This window comes from Hakea prostrata, chromosome 9 (genome assembly GCF_041222555.1).
Source record: "Hakea prostrata isolate BN-2017 chromosome 9, UWA_Hpros_2, whole genome shotgun sequence".
Classification (NCBI taxonomy): Eukaryota; Viridiplantae; Streptophyta; class Magnoliopsida; order Proteales; family Proteaceae; genus Hakea; species Hakea prostrata.
The window spans coordinates 6,936,982-6,952,897 of NC_142608.1; the positions used below are offsets into that span (position 1 = coordinate 6,936,982).

General features: G+C 41.3%; 1 protein-coding gene across 1 annotated transcript; it reads left to right on the forward strand.

The window, feature by feature from the left end:
• Positions 1-1,898: 1,898 nt before the first annotated feature.
• LOC149004357 (cysteine-rich receptor-like protein kinase 10) lies at positions 1,899-14,345 on the forward strand. Its single transcript, XM_089168628.1, has 8 exons — positions 1,899-2,458; positions 11,090-11,248; positions 11,573-11,707; positions 11,990-12,111; positions 12,244-12,454; positions 12,674-12,911; positions 13,446-13,596; positions 13,731-14,345. Exons 1-8 carry the CDS (start codon positions 2,074-2,076, stop codon positions 14,055-14,057), a joined length of 1,728 nt encoding a protein of 575 aa, XP_089024754.1. The 5' UTR covers positions 1,899-2,073; the 3' UTR covers positions 14,058-14,345.
• Positions 14,346-15,916: the final 1,571 nt, after the last annotated feature.

Below are 15,916 nucleotides of genomic sequence, written 5' to 3' on the forward strand. Positions count from 1 at the left end.
AACATATCCTCTATTGAGAGGCAACAGAAAGACTCAAGAACACTATTATATGTTATTTATTACATGCCCAAACAAAAATTCTGTCCATCGATTTATATTAGAGTTGTCAAAGTTACATTAAAAAATAGCAAAATTTAAAAGATATACATTCCACTACTTGAACATACACTTCACATATACTTCTCTAGATATATAATAGTTGACAGTTGTTTCTTATTATTTGCATTTGCATGTGCGAGGTAACAAAATGATGGATGCTCGGGCGAAAAATGCGCAACACCGAGCGCCACGGCCGGATGAAGCTATCCACAAATAAAACCAACCGGAAGACACAGTGCTCTGAACCCATAAGTAAGCAAACGGACTCAACGCAAACCCAACCCAACCAACGACGGACCGAACCCACTCTCCAGTCAGTCGATGAAGTGTTGATCCCCGACAAGCTTTCCATCTATTGTCGAACCGAGTGTGAACAAGCGAGAAAACAGGGTCGTAGGTGATCGGTAACCTAACGGAGTGCAACGGAGAGGTGATCAACAGCGAAATCCCGAGAACCGGAACAGCGCGCCCAGGAAGCCAAGGGTGGATGGGACGGGAGGCGGACGCAGAGCCCCGGAACGCGCCCTCCGGATCTAAGATGATCCGGCGATGGTGTAGGCGCCGTGAGACCGGGGCGTGATGGGGAGAACCAGCGAACCTCACAGCGAAATGCCTACTCACCCGAGGAAGAACAACACCCAAACGAACGAAGGTCCATGTCCAAAAGCAGCACACTAAACAGAAATAAAACACCACGCAGCGACATGGACGAAAACGATAAAACGAACCCCGGAGGACGGAAGCCACAGGAACGGCCGGAGACAAAAGACAAAACCGAACGGGAAAAGGGAAAGAGAATGCCGGAGCCCACCACCGGAAAGAAGAAGAGAATAAGAGAACAAAGAGAGAGAAAAAACGCGCACAGACAAGAAGGGAATGGGGGCGCCGGGCGGAAGCCGAAGGGCCACCCGGAGATCAAGACCGGGGCAACCCGAGCAGCCCCAAGCCAGAGCGGAGCACCAAGGCCCGAGCGGAAGAACGAGGCGGGACCGGGCGGAAGGGCCCGGAAACGGAGAGGGGCGGCCGGCGAGAGGGGGGGGGCGGAGCAAACGGTTGCTACAAAGGGACAAGAGCACAGGACTCACGGGAGATTTATTGGGAGAGGCCATCCGACGAGGCAGCCGGTGCGATTTTCGCACCGGCAAACCCCAAAATGATTCTTTGAAAGACAGGAAGTTTCTTCAATGCTAGAGCATTCAATTATGTAGATTCCTTAGACAGGAAGTTTCTTCAATGCTAGAGCATTCAATTATGTAGATTCCTTCTCTTCCTTTTTTTTAATTTCTTTTCTCCTAGTTTGCGTTTCTCTGATTGTCAACACTTTCTTTAAACTGAAAAAAAAAATTTGTTGAAAAAGAATTCTTCCATCCATTTATATATATTAGAGTGGAGTTTGTAAAACTACAATAAAGGATAGCAAAGTTTGGAAGATGTGCATCCCACTGCTATTTTTTTTATTTTGTTTGGTAATTGTGCATCCCACTACTACTTGAATGTACGCTTCACATATAATACTTTGACACAGTTTTTTTCTTATTTTTTTTAAGGTGGGAGGGAATAAAATGATTTTTTGAAAGAAATACTATAACATTCAATTATGTAGATTCCTTATCCTATAACATTCAATTACCTAGATCGCTATACTGTTACATTCAATTATGTAGATTTTTTTTAATTAATATTTTTCTATGTTTCTTTGAAATTCTGGTTAGATGAATCACCTTCCAGCTCAGGTTTTCTCTTTGCTAGTTTAATTTCTTTCTCCCTAGTTTGCTTTTCTCTGATTGTATACTTTCAAATTCAAAATGAAACTCAGAAGGTTTTTGCCGAAAAGAAAATTGAAACAGAAGGTCAAATGTGAGGTGAGATTGCATGAGCGAAGGAGATCATTCTCTCCTCGTTCTGGGATTTTGCTTGGTCGACCATTCTTTTTCAAACTAGTATCTGAGGGTGAATTGGAAAGTTGAAGAAACAATGGAACAGTGTTTCCCAAAGATCCCACGAGCCACTGTAGTGTTGCTCTTCATCTTCTTCCTGACCTTCACTTTCCTGGTCAGTTTCAGCCGCTGTGTCGATCCAACTTACATCAATAACTTCTGTAACTCAACTCTATACCCATCCAACGGTAAGTACCAGTCCAACCTCAACACCCTTCTCTCTTCTCTTTCCTCCCTCGCCACCTCCAACTCCAACAACGCCTATGACAATGCCACCGCCGGCAATATTCCCAATGCCGTTTTCGGCCATTACTATTGCAGAGGTGATGTTACCCACGATATCTGCCGTGACTGTGTCAACTTTGCCGCCAAAGACATCGTCAATCGCTGCCCAAAGGCCAAATTTGGAACCATTTGGGACGGCGGGGGGACATGGGCCCCCCCCCCCCCCCCCCTTCCCCCGCCCCTTTTGGGGCCCCCCCCCCCCCGCCCGGGGGGGGGAAAAAGGCCCTTGGGGGGGGGAGACCGATAGACGGTTCACTATTTTCCCTCCGTGTAAAAGATCGACAGAAAAAAAAAAAAATGACGTGAAAGTGGGTGAAAGTTTGAAAGTGGGGGAAACTGGAAAAAAGAAAAAAAAGGGAAAGGGGAGAGGAAGGAAGTTGAAACAAGGGGGACCCTCAGGGCAGCCGCTCACCTGCCACACGTTAAACCAAAGAGGAGAAGAAAGGATGAAGGCTTATCTCCCTTGAAAGTCAAAGGATACGCCATAAATGGTTGTCTCTTTGTCATAAATAGGTGAATTCGGTGGAGATAAGAGAAGAGAAGCCTCTAAAGTCAACAAAGTAGAGAGAAGAAAATTCTAAAAGTGTTTGTCAAACGAGCCCTCCATTAATGAGGAGGATTAAAATCCGACTCATATGGAGGGAAGATATGGCGTGTTGTGAGTAGTTATGTTGCCCTTTGGTAGTGCCTTTGTCATCATATCGCTCCATGTCGGATGGATTTTTCAAGCAACGCTCGTCAGACATCTCGTATCCAATGATACCTTACATGGATGTGTTTGGATTTATAATGCAAACTTGGATTCTTACTTATATGAATTGCACTTTGGGCGCAGTGAATGACATACTTTCTTGTTTAGACCGAGTTCTTGAGTGAATGCTTCATCCAAGCATCTCCTATGCTTCAACAACGCGATGTACGCGGTAGATGAAAAGCACACATTTTGCAACTAGATTGCAGAAGCCGAAGGTAACTAGGTATCTGATGTGGATTTGGAGTCAATGTCTCACAAATCAGCATCGATATGCTTGTAACATAGGTGGGGCTTCCAAAACACGGAGAAATGTTAGTAGTACCTTTAAGATATCTCATATCCACTCGCAGTGTTCCTTTCCAGGATTGGATAGAAATCTACAACAACCCGATGTGCAAATCGGGTCTAGACGAGACCATGGCATACATCGGACTTCCTCTGCTGAAGAGTAGGGAATGCATTTCATTTCATCCCTTTCTTCTTCAGTTGAGGGATTTGTTCACTACTCAACTGAAATGACTACAAGGGGTACTACAAATTTTGCATTGCTCATATTAAATCTTCAAGTACCTGACATACCTTTCTTGTGATAGCCACAACTTTCTAGTTGCTCGATCACGATAAATCTTATGCCTAAGATTTGTTGTGAGCTCCCAAATCCTTCATGGAAAGGACTTGCTCAAGTGTCTTCAACGTCAATTTTATTGACATCGACAAAATCAACAGCATCAACATAGAGCAAAAGAATAATGAAATCTTCTTGAGAAAATTCTTAACAAACACACAATGGCGACTGTGTTATACCCATGATCCATCATGAATGAATCAAACTTCTTGTACCATGCCTTGGTGCTTGTTTCAAGCCATACAAGCTCTTTCTTAACGAGACATGTGTTCTTTACCTTTGACTTCAAACCCTTGGGCTCCATGTAAATTTCTTCCTCCAAATCTCCATGGAGAAAGGCGTCTTTACATCTAGTTGATGGATTTCCAAACCATACAGCGAAACAACACCACCCGTATAGAAGACATTTTTACTACGGGTGAAAAAATTTCATCGAAGTCAATACCTTTCTTTGCTAAACCAAACAACCGCCTTGTACCTTGGTTGTGAGCTTTCTCTTGGGCTTTTAGCTTAAACACCCATTTGTTCTCGAGTGCTTTCTACCTTGGTAACCACCAGGTCATATGTGTGGTTCTTATGCGGAGAATCCACTCTTCTGCATAGCTTTAACCACCATCTTATGCTTGCTTTCATTGCTTCTTCAAAGCATTGGTTCATGCATTTGTTAGCATAACAAACTGATTAGGTGAAACGTAGATTGAGTGTGGCTGGTGGATCTTCTTAACTCGGGCTCAACTGGTGGTTCGTGAGTGGTTGCTCACTTGTTCACCATTTGTGGGACCATCACCTTCGAACACCCCCTACAGACGGTGAAGTGTTTGGACAAGGTCAAAAGATCGCAATCTGGTTGAGGCTCTGATCTATCAAAGTCTTGGATCGTTTGGTCTTCTAGAAAGACACATCTCTACGATCACCTTCTATCAATTGGATCCCAAACTGTAACAAACTGTGGAGCATAACCCAAGAAAATACATGTTTTGCTTTCTCATCAAGTTTGGTTCGTTCATCTTTGGGAGTGAGAAGGCAAGAACACCTTCAAGTAGTTATAGGATACCCCTTCACCACCGGAGGAACATCTCCATTCAAGGGGGCTGATGGAGATAAGTTGATTAGATGAACGGGTGGATTGCTTCTCCCCAATAGCACCTTGCCAACTTTGCATGTGAAAGCATGCATCTTATTCTTTCAATAATGGTGCGGTTCATCCTTTCAGCTACACCATTATGTTGTGGGGTCTTTGGAAAGCGTTCATGAGGATTCCATGCTCCAAGACTCTTCAAAGCTCAGACCACCTCCATGTCGGACGGACACATTTAAGAGTTTTACGTTTCTCTTTCAACAGAGGCATGAAAAGTTTTAAATACATCAAAAACTTGATCCTTAGTTTTTAATGCAAGCACACTTTTCTAGATGCATCATCTAGAAAGTTACAAAATAAAAGCTCCCCCAAGAGTTTTTACTTTCATAGGACCACATACATCCGAATGCACTAATTCCAAAAATTTTCTTTTTCTATGGGAAGAAGTTCTATTAAAGGTAACACGATGTTGTTTTCCTTTAAACAATGAACACATTGTTTAGATGCGACCTTTAATGTTTGGCGAGAAGATTCCCTTTTGTGAGAATTTGCATACCTTCTCACTCGGGTGGCCAAGTCTTTGATGCCACAAACTGAGTGGACTCTTCTTCGGAATTACCCGCTTTGCATATTGCACTTGTGTTTTGTACAAAGTGCAACATTTGCTACCTCTTGCCATCACTAGAGATCCTTTGGTAAGTTTCCATTGACCATTACCAAAATGGTTATGGTATCCCTCTTCATCTAGCTTTCTGAGAGATTAGATTTAAACGGAGGTGGCACATACCTTACTTCCTTGAGAACCATTTGGATCCGACATTTGTCTTGATGCACACATTACCTTTACCCATGATTTTTGAAATGCCATTGTTACCCATCTTACTGTACCAAAATCACTGATTCAAAAGAGTAAAGAATTCTTTGTAAGGGGTAACATGGAAGGATGCACCTGAATCAATGACCAACGAGTCATGGCATGTAGAAGTGAGGCAAAACTCATCACTAGTTGAGACGATGATAATATCTCCATCGAGCTAATGGCGGTGGTTTCTTTGTCTTCTTTGTCCTCACTTTGGTTATCCATTCGTGCCTTAAGCTTTCGCAATCTTTTTTCATATGCCCTACCTTTTACGGTAGTAGCATGTGATCCGCTTCTTGACTTGGATCTTCCATGTGATTTCTCACGAAAATGAGGGGTCTAGTTTTACTTCTCCCGCTCTCGTGACAAGGGCTTCACTGTGAGATGAGATTGAGGATTTTCTCCTTGTCTCTTCATTCAGTAGGCTTCCAGCTACTATATCCATTGTGAGCTTTCCTTCGGAGCTGAGTTCTTGAGGGATACAACTAAGGTTTCCGACTTACGGCAACGAACTTAACAATAACAAAGCCTGCAACTCATCATCAAGTGTCATTTTCATAGAACTGAGTTGGTTAACAATACTTTGTACCTCATTTAAGTGGAACCGGAGGGACAGTAAAGAAAAACGGAGACGGAGGAGAACCGCAAGGCACTGAAGAAGAAAAAAAAAAAAAGAGGAAAGGGGGAAAGTGGAAAGGTCAGAAAAGTAGGACCGAAAAGAAAAAAAAGGAAATTGAAAAAAGAAAAAAAAAGAGGAGTGTCCACACAGAAACACAAACAAAAAGAGGAGAAGAAAGGATGAAGGATCTCGACAGTCAAAGGAAGCAAAATGGTTGTCTCCTGTCATAAATAGGTGAATCGGGAGATAAGAGAAGAGAAGTAAAGCAACATAAGTGGAGAGAGAAGAAAACTCTCTACAAATGGTTTGTCAAACTTGGAGCCCTCCATTAATGAGGAGGATTACAAACCCCCACTCAATGGAGGGAAGACATGGGTGTTGTGAGAGTTATGTTTGCCCTTTGGTAGTGCCTTTGTCATCATATCCGCTCCAGTCAGATGGATTTTTTCAACTGAAGCGTTAGACATCTCGTATCCAATGATACCTACATGGATGTGTTTGGATTTATAATGCAAACTTGGATTCTTACTTATATGAATTGCACTTTGGGCGCAGTGAATGAATACTTTTCTTGTTGACGAGTTCTTGAGTGAATTGCTTCATCCAAGCATCTCCACATGCTTCAACAAAGGATGTACTCGCCGGTAGATGACAAAGCAACATTTTGCAACTAGATTGCAGAAGGAAAGGAACAGGTATCCCGATGTGGATTTTCGGAGTCAATGTCTCACAAATCAGATCAGATATGCTTGTAACATAGGTGGGGCTCCAAAACACAGAGAAATGTTAGTAGTACCTTTAAGATATCTCATTATCCACAGCTGTGTTCCTTTCAGATTGGATAGAAATCACAACAACCCAGAGGAATATCGGTCAGACGAATGGCAACATCGACTTCCACGTGAAGAGTAGGGAATGCATTTCATTTCATCCTTTCTTCCAGTTGAGGGACTTTGTTCACTACTCAACTTGAAATGACTACCAAGGGGGTACTAAAATTTGCATGCTCATATTAAATCTTTCAAGTACCTCGCACATACCTTCTTGTGATAGCCACAACTTTCTAGTTGCTCGATCACGATAAATCTTTATGCCTAAGATTTGTTGTGAGCTCCCAAACCTTCATGGCAAAGGACTTGCTCAATTGTGTCTTCAACTGTCAATTTTATTGACATCGACAACAATCAACATGTCATCAACATAGAGCAAAAGAATAATGAAATCTTCTTTAGAAAATTCTTAACAAACACACAATGGTCGATGTGTTCGATATACCCATGATCCATCATGAATGAATCAAACTTCTTGTACCATTGCCTTGGTGCTTGTTTCAAGCCATACAAGCTCTTTCTTAACCCAGACATGTGTTCTTTACCTTGACTTCAAACCCGGCGCTCCATGTAAATTTCTTCCCCAAATCTCCATGGAGAAAGGGTCTTTACATCTAGTTGATGGATTTCCAAACCAACAGAGAAACAAACCACCGATAGAAGACATTTTTACTAAGGTGAAAAAATTTATCGAAGTCAATACCTTTCTTTGAAACCCTCAAACCAACCTGCCTTGTACCTTGGTTGTGAGCTTTTCTCTTGGGCTTTTAGCTTAAACACCCATTTGTTCTCGAGTGCTTTCTTACCTTCAGGTAACTTCACCAGGTCATATGTGTGGTTCTTATGCAGAGAATCCATCTCTTCTGCATAGCTTCAACCACTCATCTTTATGCTTGCTTTCATTTGCTTCTTCAAAGATCGCACCGCATTTGTTAGCATAACAAACTGATTAGGTGAATACCGGTAGATTGACGTCGTGGCCTGGTGGATCTTCTAACTCAGGCTCAACTGGTGGTTCGTGAGGGTTGCTCACTTTGTTCACCATTTGTGGGACCATCACCTTCTTGAACATCTCCCCTTCACCTTGACCGACGGTGAAGTGTTTGGACAAGGTCAATAAGATCGTCATTATCCGGTTGAGGCTTTCGATCTTATCAAAGTCTTGGATCGTTTGGTCTTCTAGAAAGACCACATCTCTACTTCGATCACCTTCTTATCAATTGGATCCCAAATGAACCAAACTTGTCGTAGCATAACCCAAGAAAATACATTGTTTTGCTTCTCATCAAGTTTGGTTCGTTCGTCTTTTGGGAGTGCACGAAGCCGAACCGAACACCTTCAAGTAGTTATAGGATACCTCCTTTCCACCCAAACTCGGAGGAACATCTCCATTCAAGGGGGCTGATGGAGATAAGTTGATTAGATGAACGGGGGGATTGCTTCTCCCAATAGCACCTGCCAACTTTGCATGTGAAAGCATGCATCTATTCTTTCAATAATGGTGCGGTTCATCCTTTCAGCTACACCATTATGTTGTGGGGTCTTTGGAAAGCGTCATGAGGATTCCATGCTCCTACAAGACTCTTCAAATGCTCCAGTACTCACCTCCATTGTCGACGGACACATTTAAGAGTTTTACCGCTTCTCTTTCAACAGAGGCATGAAAAGTTTTAAATACATCAAAAACTTGATCCTTAGTTTTTAATGCATATGCCCACACTTTTCTAGATGCATCATCTATGAAAGTTACAAAATACAAAGCTCCCCAAGAGTTTTTACTTTCATAGGACCACATACATCCGAATGCACTAATTCCAAAAATTTTCTTTTTCTATGGGAAGAAGTTCTATTAAAGGTAACACGATGTTGTTTCCCTTTAAACAATGAACACATTGTTTCAGATGCGTACCTTTAATGTTTGGCGGAAGATTCCCTTTTGTGAGAATTTGCATACCTTTCACCAGGTGGCAAGTCTTTGATGCCACAAACGCAGTGGACTCTTCTTCGCGAATTACCCCCGTTTGCATATTTGCACTTGTGTTTTGTACAAAGTGCAACATTTGCTACCTCTTGCCATCACTAGAGATCCTTTGGTAAGTTTCCATTGACCATTACCAAAATGGTTATGGTATCCCTCTTCATCTAGCTTTCTCAGAGATTAGATTTAAACGGAGGTCCGGCACATACCTTACTTCCTTGAGAACCATTTGGCATCCGACATTTGTCTTGATGCACACATTACCTTTACCCATGATTTTTGAAATGCCATTGTTACCCATCTTTACTGTACCAAAATCACCTGATTCAAAAGCAGTAAAGAATTCTTTGTAAGGGGTAACATGGAAGGATGCACTGAATCAATGACCCAATCGAGTCATGGCATGTAGAAGTGAGGCAAAACTCATCACTAGTTGAGACGATGATAATATCTCCATCCGAGCTAATGGCAGTGGTTTCTTTGTCTTCTTTGTCCTCACTTTGGTTATCCATTCGTGCCTTAAGCTTTTCGCAACTTTTCATATGCCCACCACGAGTAGCATGTGATCCCGCCTTGACTTGGATCTCCATGTGATTCTCACGAAAATGAGGCGGCGTTACCCCCGCCCGGGACAAGGGCTTCACCGTGAGATGAGATTGAGGATTTTCCTTGTCTTCATTCAGAGGCTTCCACTACTATATCCATTGTGAGCCCTTCAGAGCCGAGTTACCGAGGGATACAACTAAGGTTCCACTCGGCAACGAACTTAACAATAACAAAGCGCAACTCATCATCAAGTGTCATTTTCATAGAACCGAGTTGGTTAACAATACTTTGTACCTCATTTAAGGGCAGAACCCCTTCCTTGTAATTGAGATTTACAAGTCCCGATAAGGAATGCCTTGTGCAAGCAGATTTCTCTCAACAAACCTTCTAGCTGCCACAGTGAATGCGCCGAACTCGTGGAAACGTGATGATAAACAGAATCATCTAACCATTGGCGATGAAACCAACGGCGATCTAGGACTTCCATCGGAACACGCCGGTTTTGACGATGCACCTCTATGGGAGCAAAAGTCTTTGCAATATAGCAAATCTTCCATCTTGGATCAATCACCAGGCCCCGTCAAGGACATCCGCACGGCGCCCCACGACATCACGAACAAGCGAACCGGGCTCGATACCACTTGTTGGGAAAAAGACCGATAGACGGTTCACTATTTTCCCTCCGTGTAAAAGATCGACAGAGAAAAACAATACAAAAATGTATTCGTGAATAGTGCCCGTGTGAATAGTGTTGTGAATAGTGCGGTGTGGGGCCCACGTGAATAGTACTGTATGGGACCCAGTGAAATATAACGAAGGAAATAATCACAAAGGAAGCACAACACAATAATAACGGGCGGCGCACATCCACGGCGTAATGAGACCTTCACTATGAGAAAGTTGAAATACAACCTGACGGGCTTGGATAAACCAACCCAACCCGTACCAAAACCGGATACCCCGACACCCCTCAACTCACACCTCAACCTAGAGGAGTGTTCCCACACTGACTGCCTCACGGTAGCCCACTTGGCTTCACCTTTGCCCCACACCCGCATCTCAAGCAAACCCCCCACCCCTATTTAAGCTGAAGAGGAGAAGAAAGGATGAACGTGCCTATCTCCCTTGACAATTGTCAAAGGACACCGCCATATTAATGGTTGCTCCTTTGTCATAAATAGGTGAATTCGGTGGAGATAAGAGAAGAGAAGCTTTCTTCAAAGTCAACATAAGTGGCTGAGAGAGAAGAAAATTCTACAAATGTGTTTGTCAAATTTGTGAGCCCTCCATTAATGAGGAGGACCCCAAGAAAGCCGAGGACGGGGGGGGAGGGGGCGCCAAAGGGGGGGCAAAAGGGGAAAAAAGGGGGGGGGGGGGGGGGGGGGGGGGGGGGGGGGGGGGGGGGGGGGGGGGGGGGGGACCCAGCGCGCGCGGGGGAGGGGGGGGGGGGGGGGCCAAGCTGTAATATCAGGTTTGAAGTGTACCCTTTCTATCGAGTTCCCACTTTAGCACCAGCTCCTTCACCTTCTCCCAATAAGCTGGCTCCTTCACCTACTACTTCAGCTTTTCCCAATAAGCTGGCTCCTTCACTTTCTCTTGTTTCACCGCCGGCCTCAAGCAAAACAACAGCCATTACTGGTGAGCAACTTGAAGTTTTCAATTCTGATTATATAGTAAACTTGAAACAGGAGACTTATTATACTCTGTTTCCCAATTCTTGCAACTTAAAACTTCAGAATTCCCCCCTCCCCACCAAATTTCTTTCTTCTTTTTGTGATAAAAGTGGGGTTTCTTCAAATCGAAATTGCATCTGAAAATTTTCATCAAATCAATCTTGAAACTAAAGATATCCAGTGGGAACAACAATGCCTTTAATTCCAAGCCAGTGAAGAACTTGCCTTATATTGCCAATCTCATATATTTGGGATTTCTTCTGATTTGCTTTTATATTTTTGTATCCAGAAAATCGAGGAAGCTCATCTACGAAAATTGTTAGCATTATTGTGCCAGCCGTGGGTGCAGGAGTGATTATTGTCTCTATTCTCTTGTACTGTTTGGTATTCCGGAAGAAAAAGGAGGAAGCCCCAAGGCAAAATGGTATCATCTTTGGCCTTTTAACTTACTTTAAATGACATAAATTGATTTCAAAGTTAATTGTCGTCAGTTCGTATAAGTTGATCACCTGGATGGTTCAGTCTTAGAGTTGAACCCATTGAAAAACAGATGTAAGATATGTGATCTTCCGTCTTTTATCTCTAGTGGCTACGGATTAAGCCAATGGCACCAACTTTGGCATGTTGTTCTCGCTGGGAGGACTATTTATCCATTAACTTCAATGGTTGAAATCTCAATTTCTCTTTCTTGATGGCATGTGTGTAGGTGAGAATGAAATTACTAGTGTAGAGTCATTACAAGTTGACTTCGATACAATTGTTGCAGCCACAAACAACTTTGCAGATGCCAATCACATTGGTCAAGGAGGTTTTGGTGCTGTACACTTGGTAAGAAAGTAGAAAAGTTCATGTCTGTAAAATTTCAAAGTCCATCACAAAAATTCTAATTAGTGATGAGTTTGGAATTACTGAAAGTGGCTTTCATTTATACATAGTTTATAACTAGTAATCTGTTGTCAGGGTAAGCTTCCCAATGGACAGGAAATTGCTGTTAAGAGACTCTCAAAAAGCTCTGGACAAGGTGCAAAAGAATTCAAGAATGAGGTTGCACTAGTGGCAAGGCTTCAACACCGCAATTTGGTTAAACTATTGGGATTTTGCTTGGAGCGAGAAGAAAAGATTCTTATATATGAATTTGTACCCAACAAAAGCCTTGATTACTTCCTATTCGGTTTGCCCCATGCATACTTATCTCTCTTTCTCTTTGTAGTAGTTCTCTCAAAATATAAAGATTTTCGTAAATTATACTACAATCAAATGTGAATGCAAAAGTAAATCAAATTTCATGATGCTTCATCCTCTTTTGTTGATGAACCAACCTTTCATGATAAGCAAGGTTGTCAAATTGACCATATCTTGAATTCTAATTCTACCTTTTGGATGTTGACAGATACTGAGAAACGTCTGCAGTTAGATTGGCAGAAACGTCACAAGATCATACATGGCATTGCTCGAGGGTGCCTTTATCTTCACGAAGATTCTTGCCTTCGAATTATTCATAGAGATCTTAAAGCAAGCAATGTCTTGTTAGATGAGGAAATGAATCCTAAGATCTCAGACTTTGGGATAGCAAGAATTTCTGGTATCGACCAAACTCAACAAAACACAAGTAGAATTGTTGGGACTTAGTAAGTTTTCAGAGCCTCACTCCTTCTCATATTTATGAGCAGACACATTTTACCAAATTCAAAATTTTCAAGTTCTTAATTAATTGAATTATTTTTCTTTTTTCTTCCCAATAAAATTGGTGGCTACCCTAAATTAACTTCACCGTCTCTGAATTCTACCTCTTGGTCTACTTAAGCAGAGAATAGAAAGGAATGCTTATGGTATTAGACTAATTTTGTGTTTCCTACATACTCGACCTTAAATTGGACAAGGCAGTTAGATCTAGTTTAAAAAAAATAATTGGTGTAATTTATAGGAAGATTGTTCACTCCATCTGTAATGATCAACATGACAATGCAATCTTGGTTAGGACTAACCAGCCTGATATCTTTCTTTGGTTACTACTGACTAACCTGTTATGAAAGGCAAAAATAAAGGCTTAGTCATCTTCCCCAAGCCAAAAACTTTTGTTAAATTGAGTAGAAGTTTGATCAGGTATAATCCCCTATAATTACCCTTAGTTGCTTAAATTATCTTATAACAATTGCTTGCAGTGGTTACATGTCTCCAGAGTACGCATTGCATGGGCTTTTCTCAGTCAAATCAGATGTATTCAGCTTTGGTGTATTAGTTTTGGAGATTGTAAGTGGAAAGAAGAACAGTAGTTTCCATCAGACAGACTTTGCTGGGGATCTTATAAGCTATGTAAGTATGGATATCAACACTATTTTCTCCATGTAACTGTATATTGCTAGAATATACCATAACACAACTAGTCCTTCAATTCTCCTTAATCATGAGAACCTAATGACTAAAATGGATCAACTGTTGCATTGCAGGCATGGAGACATTGGAATGCAGGAACAACCTTGGAGTTCATTGACCCTCTCCTGAGAGAGAAATGTTCAAGAAGTGAAGTGACAAGAAGCATTCATGTTGCATTACTGTGTGTTCAGGAAGATGCAGCTGACAGACCAACTATGGCGAACATAGTCCTTATGTTGAGCAGCGAATCGGTTACTTTACCATTACCGTCACAACCTGCATTTTATGTTCAAAGCAAAATGGAATCAGACACTTCAGATCAATCGAAGAGCAGCAGGTCAATACCATTATCCCTCAATGAAGATTCAATCAGCTTTGAGGGCAATAATATTAGTAGATAAGTGTATGGTGAGCTTTGTGCTACATTGTTTTTCTTCGGATGAATGATTTGTGCTACATTTTGTTATTCCTCGAAACGGAAGAGATGATAGAGGCTCAGGTCACTACTTTGGATGTTTGGTAGTGCTGGTTCCTTAGGTTTGACCATACATTTCCCTCAGTTTCTGAATCAGAAAAAGCTAGCGGGTGAGAAAATTTTCTCTTCTCAGTTCACCATGGTTCTTCATCATCATCAATTCGATTAACGGGAAGAACACTGTGAGGCTGGCAAAACCCATCTAATTTACTCAACGGTGCCTTCTGAGAGCTACTATGTATCTGAATACCTGAAGCCCATTCAATTTAATAATTATTAGTTTTTTCTCCCTTTCTATTGATGTTTACTATTGTTCTCTAAGCTTCCAAAGACGTAGCCTTGGCCGTAACCCTAAAACATTTAAAAAAAAAAAAAAAAAAACTATCCATTTATTTATATTATAGTTGTCATACTTACAATAAAAGATAGCTAAGTTTGAAAGATGTGCATCCCACTAATTGAACGTACGCTTCACATACAATTCTTTAGACAGGTAATACTTTGACACAGTTTTTTCTTATTATTTGAAGGTGGGGAGGGAATAAAATGATTCTTTGAAAGACAGGAGATCTCTTCAATTCTATAGCATTCAATTATCTAGATTCTTTATTTATTTATTTATTTTTTTTTGTTAAATATTTTCCTTTGTTCTTGGAAATTCTGATGAGATGAATCACCTTCCAGATCTGAGGGTGAATAGTTGTTGGAACCGGCGCTGGAAAGTTGAAGAAACAATGGAACATTGTTTCCCAAAGATCCCATGACTACAAGAAAAAGGGCCTACGGCCGCCGCCGTAAGTCTAAAAATGCCACTATAAATCTTTCCTGGCATTTCAAAAATGCCGCAGAAAACGCCGGCAAAAGTAGTGTCGTATTGTTACCGCGGCGCTAAATGCAAACCGTTAAAAGTGATTTATTGCAGCATTTAGATGTTATATGCTATTTATGCCGGCGTTTTCAGAAGACGCCGTTAAAAGTTATTTATAGCGTCGTTTTTTTAACACCACCGTTGGCCTAGTTTTTAACCTTATTATTGGTGTTTTTAATAAACATCGGGATAAGTTTTTTTAATTAAAAAAAATAGTTCCAAAAAGCCAAATTCAATTTTACAAATGAAGATTCAATTTTATAAATATAAATGTGGCACTTCCATTATACATATACTAACAATCCAAAATGTTTCCAATGCCAACGAATTGGAATACATTTCTTGATCATCATAGTTCAACAATCCCTCCCCTCTAAACAGTTGAACTAATAAGACAACTCATTCATGAGAAAATGAAAGTCATTCCTCTACAGCCTGCTCTGAGAGTTTATTATGGACGATGATGGGAATCCTGATGATGCTGCAGGGGTTGTGAACAGTTGGGGTGATCCAGCAACTGTAGTTGAAGCTGCCTAGCCACCACTAACATGATTAGTGCTACTGCCCCCAGCTCTGTTGTTTCAACCAAACTGATGTTGTTGTGTGTCTCCTCCAAGAGCTAGAGTAAGTCCTCCTCCATCACCATTAGGAACAAAAGAATCATAAATACAAATTAGGAACAATGAAAGATATAAAAGAACTGAACTTGCATATGATTTAACCTTCAAAATGTTGCAGAAAATTTAGTTATGAAAACCAAAATTAAATTTTCTTATACAAGGTTGTGTTAGGGTGACATGAAAGCAATGAAAGCAGAAAGTATTGTCAACCTAATGTTGAAAATGATCATAATGTACTTAACTACAAAAACAGGTTACGACCTCAGCTTGAAAAAACAAATACTTCTAATTATAAAT